The 18,705-nt window shown below is 42.5% G+C and overlaps 1 protein-coding gene across 4 annotated transcripts; it reads right to left on the bottom strand.

The window, feature by feature from the left end:
* Positions 1-6,190: 6,190 nt before the first annotated feature.
* rnf151 (ring finger protein 151) lies at positions 6,191-16,211 on the bottom strand. 4 transcript variants are annotated; one of them, XM_061885180.1, is made up of 5 exons: positions 16,042-16,208; positions 8,903-8,960; positions 8,639-8,808; positions 8,472-8,575; positions 6,191-6,766 (listed from the first exon to the last, which is right to left on the bottom strand). In XM_061885180.1, the coding sequence occupies exons 2-5, from the start codon at positions 8,906-8,908 to the stop codon at positions 6,207-6,209; spliced, it is 840 nt and encodes a 279-aa protein (XP_061741164.1). In that variant the 5' UTR covers positions 8,909-8,960; positions 16,042-16,208; the 3' UTR covers positions 6,191-6,206. The 4 variants fall into 4 exon arrangements, with proteins under 4 accessions (XP_061741164.1, XP_061741161.1, XP_061741165.1 ...); XM_061885177.1 differs by lacking the exon at positions 8,903-8,960 and having other exon boundaries at positions 8,639-8,804; positions 16,042-16,211; XM_061885181.1 differs by lacking the exon at positions 8,903-8,960 and having other exon boundaries at positions 16,042-16,202.
* Between the last annotated feature and the right edge of the window lie 2,494 nt (positions 16,212-18,705).

Raw genomic sequence — 18,705 nt, 5'->3', positions numbered from 1 at the left:
AGAAATCCCGCCTGTATACCGCCCCCTAACGGCATTTTTTCACATTACAATTTCCCGCAGACGCTCCAAAGCACATTTTCCTCGTATTTTAGTTATTATTAATGGAGATGTGAAAAAATATGATTTAATCTTCTATAGTAATGTTTGATAGTTATTTAAAATATTGATTCGAAATAAAATACATTCTAAACTATGTCTTTGCCGCATTAAATATCAATGGGAAATATTAATATTCACATTTTAGGCAAAATGTTGTCACTAATTTGTATATTTGTTTAAACAAATTCAATTCATATTAATATTCCTAACATTAAAGTGATTTTGTTTTGCTTTTTGCTGCAGCTGTTACATACACCCATCCATTTTCTACCGCTTATTCCCTTTGTGGTCGCGGGGGGCTACAATCGGGCGGAAGGCGGGGTACACCCTGGACAAGTCGCCACCTCATCGCAGGGCTGTTACATACACTGTAATATTAAAGTTAAAGTACCAATGATTGTCACACACACACCAGGTGTGGCGAAATTTTTCCCTGCATTTGACCCATCACACTTGAACCCCCCTTGGGAGGTGAGGGGAGCAGTGAGCAGCAGCAGTGGCCACGCCCTGGAATCATTTTAAGTGATTCAACCCCCAATTCCAACCCTTGATGCTGAGTGCCAAGCAGGGAGGTAACGGGTCTCGTTTTTATAGTCTTTGGTATGACTCGGCCGGGGTTTGAACTCACAACCTACCCATCTCAGAACGGACACTCGAACCACTAGGCCACTGATGTATATGGTAAATGTGATTTGTTATATATTATACACAAATATAACAATGTATCATGATATATACATAAATATATACATATATATATATACATTAATAAATAGTGAATTGTGAAGTGAATTATATTTATATAGCACTTTTCTCAAGTGACTCAAAGCGCTTTACATAGTGACACCCAATATCTAAGTTACATTTAAACCAGTGTGGGTGGCACCGGGAGCAGGTGGGTAAAGCGTCTTGCCCAAGGACACAATGGCAGTAACTAGGATGGCACAAGCGGGAATCGAACCTGCAACCCTCAAGTTGCTGACACGGCCACTCTACCAACCGAGCTATGCTGCCCCCGGCCAAACTATGAAAATGAAGCTGAGATAGGCTCCAGCGACCCCCCACGACCCCAAAAGGGACAAGCAGTAGGAAATGGATGGATGGTATATAATATTATATATATATATATATATATATATATATATATCCATCCATCCATCCATTGTCTACCGCTTATTCCCTTTTGGGGTCGCGGGGGGGCGCTGGCGCCTATCTCAGCTACAATCAGGCGGAAGGCGGGGTACACCCTGGACAAGTCGCCACCTCATCGCAGGGCCAACACAGATAGACAGACAACATTGACACTCACATTCACACACTAGGGTCCATTTAGTTTTGCCAATCAACCTATCCCCAGGTGCATGTCTTTGGAGGTATATATATATATATATATATATATATATATATATATATATATATATATATATATACATTATATACATATATATATATATATATATACATACATATACACACACATATATATATACATATATATACATATACATATATATATATATATATATATATATATATATATATATATATATAGTATATACTGTATATCCATCCATCCATTTCCTACTGCTTGTCCCTTTTGTGGTCGTGGGGGGTCACTGGAGCCTATCCCAGCTGCATTCAGGCGGAAGGCGGTGTACACCCCGGATAAGTCGCCTCCTCATCGCAGTATATACTGTATATATGATATGTAAATATTACATATGTTATATTTCTACTATGGTACATTTTTAGTCTACCTAATACCTGCATTATCCTTTCCAACCTTTGAAACTGAGCTATTGTGTGCATGGAACAATTTCCCTTGTGGATCAATAGAGTTTGTCTAAGTCTAAGTCTATGCATTTTTTACTTGCAAGGTTTAATTGGCTGTCAATCTGGTGACATTTGTAAGATCATTCAACTTCCATCAATGCAAAACATAAGATGAACCATCCATAGTTCACCCTTATTTTATTTACAATATAAAGATGTAAATGGTACTCCCTCCGTTAAAGGCCTACTGAAATGAGATGTTCTTATTTAAACGGGGATAGCAGGTCCATTCTATGTGTCATACTTGATCATTTCGCCATATTGCCATATTTGTGCTGAAAGGATTTAGTAGAGAACATCCACGATAAAGTTCACCACTTTTGGTCGCTAATAAAAAAGCCTTGGCTTTACCGGAAGTAGCAGACGATGTGTGCGTGATGTCACGGGTTGTGGAGCTCCTCACATCTGAACATTGTTTACAATCATGGCCACCAGCAGCGAGAGCGATTCAGACCGAGAAAGCAATGATTTCCCCATTAATTTGAGCGAGGATGAAAGATTCGTGGATGAGGAAAGTGAGAGTGAAGTGTACACGGACGTAGGGAGAAGTACAGAATGCCAATAACCTTAAAGGCGTACTGAAATGAGATGTTCTTATTTAAACGGGGATAGCAGGTCCATTCTATGTGTCATACTTGATCATTTCGCCATATTGCCATATTTTTGCTGAAAGGATTTAGTAGAGAACATCCACGATAAACTTCGCAACTTTTGGTCTCTAATAAAAACGCCTTGCCTGTACCGGAAGTAGCAGACGATGTGCGCGTGACGTCACGGGTTGTGGAGCTCCTCACATCTGAACATTGTTTACAATCATAGCCACTTGCAGCTAGAGCGATTCGGACCGAGAAAGCGACAATTTCCCCATTAATTTGAGCGAGGATGAAAGATTCGTGGATGAGGGAAAAAAAGCGACTGCCCCGGGCTGCGGCAGAAGTAGCGTTTCAGTTGTAATTAGACACATTTACTCGGATAATTCTGGAAAATCCCTTACCTGCTTATTGTGTTAATAGTATTTTAGTGAGATTCTAAAGTCATACCTGAAAGTCGGATGGCTGTGGTGAACGCCAGTGTGTCAGAGAAAGCCAATGAGGAGCCAAGATCACAGCTGCTTTTTGACAGCTACAGGAAGTCCCATAATCCACTGATGTCTCCGGTAAAAGCCGACAATTTTCCCATCCAAAAACTTATGTATTGATGTAGAGAAACATGTTTGCTTGACCGCTCTGTGTTAAAACTTCACAACAAAAAGAAACAAACACCGGCTTTGTCTCGGTTGCAAAAGACAGCTGCAATACAGCATTCTTATTTATAGTCTCCATTATTCATTGAACAAATTGCAAAAGATTCAGCAACACAGATGTCCAAATTACTGTGTAATTATGCGATGAAAAGAGACAACTTTTAGCCGTGAGTGGTGCTGGGCTAATATGTTCGCTACAACCAATAACGTCACAAACTTCGCGTCATCATTCCGCGATGTTTTCAACAAGAAACTCTACGAGAAATTTAAAATTGTAATTAAGTAAACTAAAAAGGCCGTATTGGCATGTGTTGCAATGTTAAAGGCCTACTGAAATGAGATGTTCTTATTTAAACGGGGATAGCAGCTCCATTCTATGTGTCACACTTCATCATTTCACCATATTGCCATATTTTTGCTGAAAGGATTTAGTAGAGAACATCCACGATAAAGTTTGCAACTTTTGGTCGCTAATAAAAAAGCCTTGCCTTTACCAGACGATGACATCACAAGTGTGAGGGCTCCTCACGTCCCCACATTGTTTATAATGGGAGCCTCCAGCAACAAGAGCGATTCGGACCAAAAAAACGACAATTTCCTTATTAATTTGAGCGAGGATGAAAGATTTGTGGATGATGATATTGATAGCGAAGGACTAGAAAGAAAAAAAAAGGCGATTGCATTGGGACGGATTCAGATGTTTTTAGACACATTTACTAGGATCATTCTGGGAAATCCCTTATCTTTCTATTGTGTTGCTAGTGTTTTAGTGAGATTAAATAGTACCTGATAGTCGGAGGGGTGTGTCCACAGGTGTCTTGACGCCAGTCCCTGAGGGAAGTCGACGGCAGCTGCATGGACGGCGCAAGCTAGGTAAGAGGCGACTTTTTACCACAATTTTCTCACCCAAACCTGCCGGTTGACATGTTCGCTTGATCGCTCTGATCCATAGTAAAGCTTCACCTCCAGGAATTTTAAACAAGGAATCACCGTGTGTTTGTGTGGCTAACGGCTAAAGCTTCCCAACTCCATCTTTCTACTTTGACTTCTCCAATATTAATTGAACAAATTGCAACAGATTCAGCAACACAAATGTCCAGAATACTGTGTAATTATGCGATGAAAAGAGACGACTTTTAGCCGCAAATGGTGCTGCGCTAATATGTCCTCTACAGTCCGTGGCGTCATCATTCCGCGACGTTTTCAACAAGAAACTCAGCGGGAAATTTAAAATTGTAATTTAGTAAACTAAAAAGGCCGTATTGGCATGTGTTGCAATGTTAAAGGCCTACTGAAATGAGATGTTCTTATTTAAACGGGGATAGCAGCTCCATTCTATGTGTCATACTTCATCATTTTGCGATATTGCCATATTTTTGCTAAAAGGATTTAGTAGAGAACATCCACGATAAAGTTTGCAACTTTTGGTCGCTAATAAAAAAGCCTTGCCTTTACCAGACGATGACATCACAAGTGTGAGGGCTCCTCACGTCCTCACATTGTTTATAATGGGAGCCTCCCATTCGGACCGAGAAAACGACAATTTCCTTATTAATTTGAGCGAGGATGAAAGATTCGTGGATGATGATATTGATAGCGAAGGACTAGAAGAAAAAAAAGGCGATTGCATTGGGACGGATTCAGATGTTTTTAGACACATTTACTCGGATCATTCTGGGAAATCCCTTATCTTTCTATTGTGTTGCTAGTGTTTTAGTGAGATTAAATAGTACCTGATAGTCGGAGGGGAGTGTCCACAGGTGTCTTGACGCCAGTCCCTGAGGGAAGTCGACGGCAGCTGCATGGACGGCGCAAGCTAGGTAAGAGGCGACTTATTACCACAATTTTCTCACCCAAACCTGCCGGTTGACATGTTCGCTTGATCGCTCTGATCCATAGTAAAGCTTCACCTCCAGGAATTTTAAACAAGGAATCACCGTGTGTTTGTGTGGCTAACGGCTAAAGCTTCCCAACTCCATCTTTCTACTTTGACTTCTCCAATATTAATTGAACAAATTGCAACAGATTCAGCAACACAGATGTCCAGAATACTGTTTAATTGCGCGATGAAAAGAGACGACTTTTAGCCGCAAATGGTGCTGCGCTAATATGTCCTCTACAGTCCGTGACGTCATCATTCCGCGACGTTCTCAACAAAAAACTCTGCGGGAAATTTAAAATTGTAATTTAGTAAACTAAAGCGGCCGTATTGGCATGTGTTGCAATGTTAAAGGCCTACTGAAATGAGATGTTCTTATTTAAACGGGGATAGCAGCTCCATTCTATGTGTCATACTTCATCATTTTGCGATATTGCCATATTTTTGCTGAAAGGATTTAGTAGAGAACATCCACGATAAAGTTTGCAACTTTTGGTCGCTAATAAAAAAGCCTTGCCTTTACCGGACGATGACATCACAAGTGTGAGGGCTCCTCACGTCCTCACATTGTTTATAATGGTTAGCCTCCAGCAGCAAGAGCTATTCGGACCAAAACAACCACAATTTCGTTATTAATTTGAGTGAGGATGAAAGATTTGTGGATGATGATATTGATAGCGAAGGACTAGAAAGAAAAAAAAAGGCCATTGCATTGGGACGGATTCAGATGTTTTTAGACACATTTACTCGGATCATTCTGGGAAATCCCTTATCTTTCTATTGTGTTGCTAGTGTTTTAGTGAGTTTAATAGTACCTGATAGTCGGAGGGGTGTGTCCACAGGTGTCTTGACGCCAGTCCCTGAGGGAAGTCGACGGCAGCTGCATGGACGGCGCAAGCTAGGTAAGAGGCGACTTTTTACCACAATTTTCTCACCGAAACCTGCCGGTTGACCGCTCTGACCCATAGTAAAACTTCACCTCTGGGAACTTTAAACAAGGAATCACCGTGTGTTTGTGTGGCTAAAGGCTAAATCTTCCCAACTCCATCTTTCTACTTTGACTTCTCCATTATTAATTGGCATGTGTTGCAATGTTAATATTTCCTCATTGCTATATAAACTATCAGACTGCATGCTGGGTAGTAGTAGGTTTCAGTAGGCCTTTAAATGAGATGATACCTGCATGCGGCAACACACAACACCAAAGAATGAACACATGTACAAACACGGCAGCCCCAACTCTTCTCTCAGCTGGTGCCGTCGCCGCTTGACGACTCGGCAGAACTGGAGCTCGCCTCGACCAAGTCCGCCTCCGCCTCGTTGGCGTCCTCCGACGCCTGCAGGCTCCCGCATATCAACTCGATCTGCTCCTTCACGTGGGTCATTGTCTTCTGCATCCTCCTCATCTTCCTCTGCAGGGCCACGGCCATGAGGCTGTAGTCCTTGTGCCTGGACTTGTAGCGCTGCTTCAGTTCCATGTAGCAGTTGTGCTGGCCCCGGGTGCCCTGGGACAGGATGGTGCCGCAGCCCATGTGGCAGGGCTCCCGCCAGTGCTCGCAGCGCCGCGAGTGGGCGTCCAGGTCGCCGCGCAGGAGCTGAGCGTGGCAGCCTTGGTACGGGCACAGGATGAGCTCGTACACGCAGCTCATTTTGTGGCAGTACTGCTCCGAGAGGGGGAAGGTGACCGCGCAGCCACGGATCTCGTTCTTGCACTGGAAGACAGAACGCACACTCAGCTTTACGCTGCCAGAAAATATTCACCTTTTGTTGTTTACTTTGTTGGGTTTTATATATATATATATATATATATATATATATATATATATATATATATATATATATATATATATATATATATATATATATATATATATATATATATATATATTATTTACCGTGATGACGGACTGGCAGTGTGCCGCACCTCGCCAAGGAGCAGCGAGAACACCAAGAAGCGCATATGCCAAATATTCAAAGAAAACGGCCTACGGATCACGATTGAAGCCAACAAGCAAACCGTCAACTTCCTCGACGTCACTTTCAACCTGAGAAATAACAGCTACCAACCATTCACGAAACCCAACACAACACTCCAATACGTGCACCACGACAGCAACCACCCACCCACCACCACCAAAAGAATACCTACCGGAATTAATAAAAGGCTATCGATGCTGTCATCCAGCAAAGCTGAATTGGACCAAGCAACCCCCCCGTACCAGAAAGCACTTGATGAAAAGCGGATACAACTTCACCCTCACCTATGAACCCACTCCAGGAAACCAACCAAAAAAGAGCAGAAAACGAAACAACATCATCTGGTACAATCCGCCATTCAGCAAAAACGTCTCAACCAACATCGGCCGCAAGTTCCTCACTCTGATCGACAAACACTTCCCCAAAGGCAACACCCTAAGAAAAATATTCAACAAGAACAACATTAAATTGAGCTACAGCTGTATGAATAACATGCAACAAATCATTTCAAACCACAACAAAGCAATTGCAAAAGGACTGCCTACCCCCAGACTAAACGACTCTGAAACCAACAATGAATGTAACTGTCGCAAGAAACCTGATTGCCCTCTCAACGGAGGGTGCTTACAGACATCAGTCGTTTACCAAGCAAAGGTAACACGCAAGGACATTAACACATCCGACACGTACGTAGGATTAACCGAAGGAGCGTTCAAAACAAGATGGAATAATCACAACGCCTCCTTTAGAAACCAGACTTTGCGGAATTCTACAGAACTCAGCAAACACATTTGGAACCTCAAAGACAATAATGTTGAATATTCAATAACATGGCAAATTCTTGCATCCAGCACACCTTACAACAGTGGTAATAAAAGATGCAACCTATGCTTAAAAGAGAAACTGTTTATTATATATCATCCAGATCTATCATCCCTCAACAAGCGCAGTGAAATCATTTCAACATGCCGCCATAGACGGAAACACCTCCTAGGTAACACATGAGCCAATCACCACACCCTACGCCTGCTTGTACCCACCCACTCTGTGCTCTATATAAACCATTGTATGTGAATGCTTCCATTAAAATCTCCTGATGATTGAGGGAACCCCTCATGAAACAGATCTGTAGAGATGAAGTAGTCTTGTGATTTTTCCCACACCTACATATATATATATATATATATACATATACATATATATATATATATATATATACATATACATGGGTGTGTGTTTTTGCTGTGTTTAAGTTTGGTTGTGGAATAAAAGTCTAACGTAACCTTTCTCATCTACAGAAAGTTTTATTTCCTCAGTAATATTGTCCCTTGAGAAGAGTTCATGAAATTATTATATGGTAGATACAGAAGTTGGGTGAATATTAATATCACGGACAATATAAGACTTATTATCAACATGTGTAATATTGACTGAGCATACCAGATACCTTTATCTTCAAGTGTCCAATGGACTTGCTGAGTTTGAACATGACATAGATCTTGCAGGCGTTAATCGGCTTTCTGCAGCAAGGGCACGTCTCCTGTCTGACCGAGAAGAAAAAACATTCATTTCATGGTTTCTCGGCAAACATTTGTACTGTTTTGTACCTTTTCAGCCACCGTAAAATGCACTTCTTGCAGAAAATGTGGTGGCATGTTGCTCTGACAGGACAACGCAGGACCCCCTGGCAGATGGTGCAGATCAGATCGTGGTCTGGGGTTTCCACAAACCACTCCACGTCATAGCCTCCACTTTGGGAGGCCACCTCTGTGTCTGCCTTTGTATGGACAGGATTCATTTATTACATGGGCAGTCAAATACAGGAGTTTTGGGGATGATGCGGATGTGGAAAACAACACTTATTCACTGACTGGCATTGTTTTAGAACGGGGGCCAGTAACCCGGCAACAAGAGTGGCTCCCTGGACCTCTTTTAGAGATGTGTGAAAATCAAAAAAGATTAAGAAATTATTTTAGTTTTTGTTTTAATATATTTTCTGTAGGACAAACATGACACAAACCTTCCTTATTGTTATAAATCCAATTGTTTATGTCACACACGCTTCACTGATGTGAGAATTGGCAAGCAGCGTTTTAAATATATGGGTTGTACTTGTATAGCGCTTTTCTACCTTCAAGGTACTCAAAGCGCTTTGACACTACTTCCACATTTACCCATTCACACACTGATGGAGGGAGCTGCCATGCAAGGCGCCAACCAGCATCAATCAGGAGCAAGGGTGAAGTGTCTCGCTCAGGACACAACGGACGTGACTAAGTTTGTACTAGGTGGGATTTGAACCAGGGACCCTCGGGTTGCGCATAGCCACTCTCCCACTGCGCCGCGCCGTCCCTAAGTTTTGTCCTAATAATTACAGCGATCCCCGAACTCATCATACTTTGTTTACATGTACAACTTTCTCCGACGCCGCCACAGAAAAACGTGTTTTATGCCACTCCTTCTTTGTCTCATTTTGTCCACCAAACGTTTTATACTGTGTGTAAATGCACAAAGGTAACTTTGTTGATGTTATTGACTGGTTGAAGTGCAAATCAGGCATATTTGGTCAATCCATGACTGCCAGCTAATCGGGGCTAGCTGTATGTACATATCGCATCATTATTCCTCGTTTGTTGGTATATTTGAGCTCATTTAATTTCCTTTACTTATGTCCTCTGCCATCCGAGAGGAACTCAAAGTAAAGCCGCTGCTCCTCCACATCGAGAGGAGCCAGATGAGGTGGTTCGGGCATCTGGTCAGGATGCCACCCGAACGCCTCCCTAGGGGGGTGTTTAGGGCACGTCCAACCGGTAGGAGGCCACGGGGAAGACCCAGGACACGTTGGGAAGACTATGTCTCCCGGCTGGCCTGGGAACGCCTCGGGATCCCCTGGGAAGAGTTAGACGAAGTGGCTGAGGAAAGGGAAGTCTGGGTTTCCTTGCTTAGGCTGTTGCCCCCGCGACCCGACCTCGGATAAGTGGAAGAAGATGGATGGATGGATGGATGTCCTCTGTGTGCATTCCTCCTCTCCAAGGTTCTCATAGTCATCATTGTCACCGACGTCCCACTGGGTGTGAGTTTTCCTTGCCGTTATGTGGGCCTACCGAGGATGTCGTAGTGGTTTGTGTTTTGGTTTGTGCATAGTCCCCTGATATGTCTGCCAACAAGGTGACTATCATGGCTAATTGGACTTGGGTCGCAAGCTCAGGTCTGATCATCCTGTAGCTGGCCGCCTCTGGAGAGGGTGTATCGTGTTAAAGGCCCAAACACCCAGTGACCAAGAGGAACACTACTGATGATGCGCACCCGGAAATTATTTTATCCTTCAGGCAATTGAGTAGGTTTGATTTTGAGATTGGTGGGGACACAAAAGTGCTCCAAGGCAGCACTCTGAAAGTTTACTCTTTTTTTTTTTTACATTAGCAATCATAATTTCACGTCATGCAGATGTTATAGGGTAAAGTAACTAAAATGAAAGCAAAGGAGACAACTTGGAAGAGTTCTCATCTTTACTCTTTAGTGTAGAGCTGTAGTGCAAGTGTGCATCATGCTGTCAATCAACATAGCCTACTGTCCATCAACAACATCAGAAATACATTCATGCAATACAACATTGTAAATAAACAGAAATGAACTGTAATAATCTTTTCCCCAACTTGTGTTTAAATCACTCACAATTTTTCCCTTCAACTACTTCTTTCTATTGCTGCTTTTGTACTGTAAATATGTTTGTCACTAATACAAGCAGATTAGTGTCCACTGGTTGTTCCTATTTGAAAGAGACAAACACATGCCTCCGCCGGTCTGTCACAGAAATGAATATTACTTCATATTAATGAATTATATTTTAGCATTGTAAAATCACATGATCATCTAGGGAGGGTTTATCGTATTTCCACCACTTTGGTATTTTCGAACCGTTGCTCACTTCTACACAAATACATGAAACTAAAAAATCATTTCAAAAATAAAACGGAAGGGTGAAATCCGGCGAGCTAATATAACGCTATATTATAAAAATACAGACGTTTTGTTAACGCTATATTATAAAAAAAAATAAAAAACAATTTACAAACACAAGCTATGGCAGGGGTAGGGAACCTATGGCTCTAGAGCCAGATGTGGCTCTTTTGATGACTGCATCTGGCTCTCTGATAAATCTGAGCTGACGTTGCTTAACATGATAAATAATGAATAATTCCACTTGTAATCACAATGTTAAAAATAATGTTAAAATTATAAAACATTCTCATGCATTTTTAATCCATCCAACCGTTTTCTACCGCACCTATTCAAGAAGCTGCGTTAATGGTAAGAAGTTATTTATTTATTATTGGTTAGTGTGGGGCTTGCCGTCCTGGGGGTTCTTCAGACCACCAAGCACCGTCATGAGAGACTGATTCAGGGTTACAATATTGTTTTATTTTTCAATAAGTCTCTCAGTTGCTTTCCAGCCCCAACCCAGTTTCTCCTCCTGGCTGCTGCTTATAACAGAGCGACAGGTGATTAGATAACAAGGCCCAAGTGGGCCGTCTACGCACCTGTCGCTGCAGGCCCGCAGGCCACGCCCCCTCCACAGTTGATTTCAGAATAACAATGTTATTAAAAATGGGTTGTACTTGTATAGCGCTTTTCTACCTTCAAGGTACTCAAAGCGCTTTGACACTACTTCCACATTTACCCATTCACACACACATTACAAATAATATGAGACCTGTTATACTCTAGAAATGTTGGTCTTAGCTAAAAATTTACGTGTTTAGTTGTGTTCAGTGTTAAAAAAAATATTATATGGCTCTTACGGAAATATATTTTAAAATATTTGGCTTTTTGGCTCTCAGCCCAAAAAGTTTGGATACTCCGGCTTCCTCCCACCTCCAAAGACATGCACCTGGGGATAGGTTGATTGGCAACACTAAATGGTCCCTAGTGTGTGAATGTGAGTGTGAATGTTGTCTGTCTATCTGTGTTGGCCCTGCGATGAGGTGGCGACTTGTCCAGGGTGTACCCCGCCTTCCGCCCGATTGTAGCTGAGATAGGCGCCAGCGCCCCCCCAAAAGGGAATAAGCGGTAGGAAATGGATGGATGGATGGGCTCTTACGGAAATATATTTTAAAATATTTGGCTTTGAAAAAAGTTCCCGACCGCTGAGTTATGGGATGACATAAGAGGAAACGTGACCCCGGAAGTAAATGCGTCATCCCATAGCTTTTGTTTGTAAATTGTTTTTATAATATAGCGTTAACAAAACGTCTGTATTTTTATAATATAGCGCTATATTTTTTATAATATAGCGTTAACAAAACGTCTGTATTAATCATGACCCCGGAAGTAAATGGGGTAGGAAGGTTTTTTTGGGGGGAAGAAATTTGGTGTGACACTCTCGTCCGCTCGCTAGCAACTAGCATGTAGGCTAGCTTTTACAAGCAGAAGGAGTGACAGCGGGGACAGCCAATCACACGTGAGTTAGCATGAAAATGACAACCAATCAGGGAGCGATATTTAGGTTAGAGGCGGGACTTCTAGCAGGGACCGACATTTAACCCTTTCTGTGCCATAATCATTGACTAAACATTACGGGCAGCGCTTGTATTGATGGTGACTACACAGTAGCGGCTGGATATTGGTAGCGTCCTTACCCAACTCTACGGCCTTCAGGTCTTCCATTCACGTTCACTGTTCACTACAAGGCCACCAAGTGTATGTGCTCACAAAGGATGCAAACACCTCGTTTTTAAATGTGTTTTAAGAGTCTTTTTACATGTTTTTAGGAGTATTTTTACGTGTCTTATGCAGCATTACTCATTGCTGCAGCAGTCTAACGTTTTCTCAGTCACCAATATGGTTAACTAGCACTTTATATTCACGGGAGGAAATAAACAAACCGCCATTCTTTCTTTGGTCCAGGAACTTACTGCACCGTTTATTCTGCGCATGCTCACAATACCATTTCAGTGCACGCAGGCACATGACGTCATTACGTAAGATATTCAACATGGCTTTGCTGTTTATATTATTAAATGTGCTCAGCATCTTATGACTTTTTTATGTGTTTTAGGATCTGTTTTTAAATTTGTTTTAGGAGGGTTTTTTTTTTACATGTTTTTAGGAGTATTTTTCCGTCTTTTAGGAGTCTTATTATGAGTTTTAGGAGTCTTGTTATGTGTTTTAGGAGTAATTTACGTTTTAGATGTCACTGTGCATCTCTTCGGAGTCATTTTATGTGTTTTGGAGTCGGTTTTAATGTTTCAGAAGTTGGTTATTATCTTTGTAAATGTTTTACTCGTCATTTAATGCAGTGGTCCCCAACCTTTTTGTATCCGCGGACCGGTCAACACTTAATATTTTGTCCCGCGGCCCGGGGAGGGGGTGTCCTTTTTTTTTCTTTTCTTCTTTGTCATGAAAAAGGGAGTTTTTTGTGGTTGGTGCACTATTTCTAAGTGTATATTGTGTTTTTTATGTTTATGTAATAAATAAAAAAATATATATATACATATATTAGGGCTGGGCAACGATTAAAAATTTTAATCGAAGTTAATCGCACTATTTCTCCGATTAATCGCGATTAACTGCATTGTATACGTAAAGCCCAATAATGAATTCAAAAGTAGTGTGTAGTGCACCTTTATTGGAATATTCTCCCACATGAACAAAAGCGCCAAAACATTTGTTGTGCAAACACAATTTAAATCAGTCCTTGTTAAACAGTAGCAGTTAAATAGCATATTTGATGAAAATCAACTCAAAAAATGCAAACATTTAAGCTTATTGCCACTGCCAGGGTATTTAAGTTATCCTGTTTGTTATGGAAAATAAATATAATCTACATACAAATCTCTGAGCCACAATCATAACATCTGAACAGGCAATTTCTGAGGTAACAGCAGAAACATTTTTTTTTATCAGGGATCTTATGTTTAAAAAACCTATATTATAGGTAGTGGGCTGTTTTAGGGAATTTTTGATTAAATTATCCGTAGTAGCAATATTAATAATGTTGTGTTTATTCTGCGTAGTGCACTTAAAATAATTATGACCATATCTAGGAATTGATATGATGGGAATTTTCCGATTGTTTGCTTGGTGCTTTGATAAATCGAACGCATATACATGGTACTATATTGTGATGTTATGAGCCAGGGAATAAAAGAACTACCCTACCCAGCATGCAACAGGAGTGAGGAGCATGCGCGGTAGCCCGGTAAAGGTTGTGTGTCGCCATGACGACATCTTGTATGTTGTGATATGCACGCTCTGAAAGTAAACGTTAAGAAGTCAGCCAACACTCCTGGTCTGCATTATTCATAAATAGACAGACAACACATATACTCCGCTGCTTCACAGGCCGCTGGATGTAGCCGGCAAAGTATTCCCATGCTAGCTAGCCGCTCTAGCAAGCACGCCTCATTCAGTCCAAAACGGCCCGATCTATCCACATCCAGAATTGTCTGGCGGTCGTAAGTGATCCCGGAGTGACCACGCTGTAAGCCAGCCATGACATTTGCAGAATTGTCCGCTATTTTTGCCAAATGTTCCATCTTTACCAAGAGCCCCTCCACGCCGAAGTACATCCGGGAGATGCCATCTTGTTAAGAAAAGGCGTTAACAAAATAAAAGCATGCAAACAACATACGCAAATGTGCGATAAAATAATTGTCGGCGTTAATAGATTGATGTGTTAACGCGTAATTAACGCATTAATTTGCCCACTCCTAATATATATATATATTTTTTTTTAAATAAAAAATTATTCTGCGGTCCGGTACCAATCGGGCCGTATAAACACCTTTAACACTGTTACAAATATGCGCCAGACTGTGAACCCACACCAAACAAGAATGACAAACACATTTCGGGAGAACATCTGCACCGTAACACAACATAAACACAACAGAACAAATTCCCGGAACCCCTTGCAGCACTAACTCGTCCGTTACGCTACTATATACATCCCCCGCTTACCCCTACCCCCGCTCACCTCAACCCCGCCCAGGTCGGCGTCCGAACTTCTTAGAGGGACAAGTGGCGTTCAGCCACGCGAGATTGAGCAATAACGGGGCGGTGTGGTAGGTAGATTCCATTTTGTCCAAACAAGCGCCCTCTTGTTTAAGAGCAGACTGTGGTTTACCAGGATGCCCGCGATCCGTCTGCATTGACGACTTCTGAAGCCCCGACTGAGCATGACCTTACATGTCCTGTTTAATTTGCGGCATAAATACCAGCTGCAACCAATCGGGCCGCGGCCCGGTGGTTGGGGACCACCGATTTAACCTGTTAAGTCATTTTATGCATTTGTGTTTCGCACAAGAGGTAGAACATCTCACTCTGTGTTTTCTGGAATCTGAATGTGCTCGTATTCGAAATAAACCCTGAAAAGAAAGAACATATTGCTGGGTATTGGGACCAAACAGCTCCATTTTTGTTTCATCTGACCACAGAACTTTTTTCCAGAAGTTCTTATCTTTGTCCATGTGAGATGGAACAAAAAATGGAGTTGTTTGGCCACAATAAGTCGTCTTTTGACCACGACTGAACATCATGTGTCGCCTTCATTATAACACTTCATTTTTTGCGACTCGAGACGGATTTATTTTTTTGTATTTTTGGTCCAATATGGCTTTTTCAACATTTTGGGTTGCCGACCTCTGTCTTAGAAAGATATTACTGTCAAACCTCTCAATCTCCTCATGTACTGTAGTAAAAATACATTAATTTACTCAAATTTTTACTAAAAAATGACACAACTCGAAAGAATAAGCGAAATATTCAGGGTTGATTGTAAGCATATTAGATTAGATTAGATTAGATAGTACTTTATTTATTCCGTCAGGAGAGTTCCTTCAGGAAACTTAAAATTTTCAGCACAATCCCATTCAAGTTTAGACAAACATTACAGGGAGACAGAACAGGATCGCTGACGGGTCTATGACATTACAATTATTACATTAATAAATAACAATCCTTAATAACTATCCAATTTCCTACCGCTTGTCCCTTAAACAGTACTCACCATTTTGAACTTGGACTTCTGGGCTCTGTCGCGTTACCATTTCCTCCCGGGGCAACTTCCCTCCGTATCGCACAGAGGCTGTGTGACACCAGCGCTCACACGCCCGTGTTATCATTTCAAAACATACATACGTGAACATTCGCCACAGAACGTGACGACAGGAGCTCATGTGAGACCAACGTAAACAAAAGACAATCAAAACTAAATGGCGGGGGCCCCCATTGTTGGAGAGCGTGTCCTTTCCTTGCTGTTCTAGCACCAAGAAAACGTTGTCTGTTCAGTATATTGTCAGCCCATTTTTTTTTTTTCGGCTTGTTGAATTACGCAATAAGACACAAATTTGTGGGATTTTATCTGGTAATCAAATAGGCCATGGGTGTCAAACTCTGGCCCGCGGGCCAAATGTGGCCCACCGTGTAATTTAATTTGGCCCTTGAGGCAATATCAAATTAACATTAGAGCTGGCCCGCCAGTATTATAACACCGCTAATACTCATACTTACCATCCATCCATCTTCTTCCGCTTATCCGAGGTCGGGTCGCGGGGGCAGCAGCCTAAGCAGGGAAGCCCAGACTTCCCTCTCCCCAGCCACTTCGTCTAGCTCTTCCCGGGGGATCCCGAGGCGTTCCCAGGCCAGCCGGGAGACATAGTCTTCCCAACGTGTCCTGGGTCTTCCCCGTGGCCTCCTACCGGTTGGACGTGCCCTAAACACCTCCCTAGGGAGGCGTTCGGGTGGCATCCTGACCAGATGCCCGAACCACCTCATCTGGCTCCTCTCCATGTGGAGGAGCAGCGGTTTTACTTTGAGTTCCTCCCGGATGGCAGAGCTTCTCACCCTATCTCTAAGGGAGAGACCTGGAAACTCATTTGGGCCGCTTGTACCCGTGATCTTATCGTTTCGGTCATGACCCAAAGCTTATGACCATAGGTGAGGATGGGAACGTAGATCGACCGGTAAATTGAGAGCTTTGCCTTCCGGCTCAGCTCCTTCTTCACCACAACGGATCGGTACAACGTCCGCATTACTGAAGACGCCGCACCGATCCGCCTGTCGATCTCACCATCCACTCTTCCCCCACTCGTGAACAAGACTCCTAGGTACTTGAACTCCTCCACTTGGGGCAGGGTCTCCTCCCCAACCTGGAGATGGCACTCCACCCTTTTCCGGGCGAGAACCATGGACTCGGACTTGGAGGTGCTGATTCACATTCGGCTGCGAACCGATCCAGTGAGAGCTGAAGATCCCGGTCAGATGAAGCCATCAGGACCACATCATCTGCAAAAAGTAGAGACCTAATCCTGCGGTCACCAAACCGGAACCCCTCAACGCCTTGACTGCGCCTAGAAATTCTGTCCATAAAAGTTATGAACATACTTACCAAACCTCCCGATTTTCCCGGGAGACTCCCGAATTTCAGTGCCCTTGCCGAAAATCACCCGGGGCAACCATTCTCCCTAATTTCTCTCGATTTCCACCCAAACAACAACATTGGGGACGTGCCTTAAAGGCACTGCATTCAAACTGTCGTCCCGTCCGCTTTTTCTCCATACAAACATTGTGTCGGCCCAGTCACATACTATATGCGGACTTTACAGACAAACAAGTGAATGCAAGGCATACTTGGTCAACCGCCATACAGGTCACACTGAGGGTGGCCGTATAAACAACTTTAACACTGTTACAAATATGCGCCACACTGTGAACCCACACCGAACAAGAATGACAACCACATTTAGGGAGAACGTCCGCACCGTAACCCAACATAAACACAACAGAACAAATACCCAGAACCCCTTGCAGCACTAACTCTCCCGGGATGCTACAATATTTGAAAATCGATTTTGCATGTCACTATAAAGTTATACAAGCCTTGCTCGTTCAATATTCAATGCAAAACTTGTTTGGACCACCTGGTGATGGATTTGCAAGGGTTAAACATGGGAAAAAAAACAGGCAGATGTGCTGCCAAATGTAACTTGTAAGTTAGAGGTGTCTGTTAACATCGGACTGCCGATATTATCGGCCGATAAACGCTTTAAAACGAGTAAATGCCAGGCATACTTGGTCAACCGCCATACAGGTCACACTGAGGGTGGCCGTATTAACAACTTTAACACTGTTACAAATATGCGCCACACTGTGAACCCACACCAAACAAGAATGACAACCACATTTAGGGAGAACATCCGGACCGTAACCCAACATAAACACAACAGAACAAATACCCAGAATCCCTTGCAGCACTAACTCTTCCGGGATGCTACAATATTTGAAACTTGATTTTGCATGTCACTATAAAGTTATACAAGCCTTGCTTGTTCAATATTCAATGCAAAACTTGTTTGGACCACCTGGTGATGGATTTGCAAGGGTTAAACATGGGAAAAAAAACAGGCAGATGTGCTTCCAAATGTAACTTGTAAGTTAGAGATGTCTGTTAACATCGGACTGTCGATATTATCGGCCGATAAACGCTTTAAAACGAGTAAATGCCAGGCATACTTGGTCAACAGCCATACAGGTCACACTGAGGGTGGCCGTTTAAACAACTTTAACACTGTTACAAATATGCACCACACTGTGAACCCACACCAAACAAGAATGACAACCACATTTAGGGAGAACATCCGCACCGTAACCCAACATAAACACAACAGAACAA

Source organism: Nerophis ophidion, linkage group LG23 (genome assembly GCF_033978795.1).
Source record: "Nerophis ophidion isolate RoL-2023_Sa linkage group LG23, RoL_Noph_v1.0, whole genome shotgun sequence".
NCBI lineage: Eukaryota > Metazoa > Chordata > Actinopteri > Syngnathiformes > Syngnathidae > Nerophis > Nerophis ophidion.
This window is presented reverse-complemented; position numbering and strand designations above follow the sequence as displayed.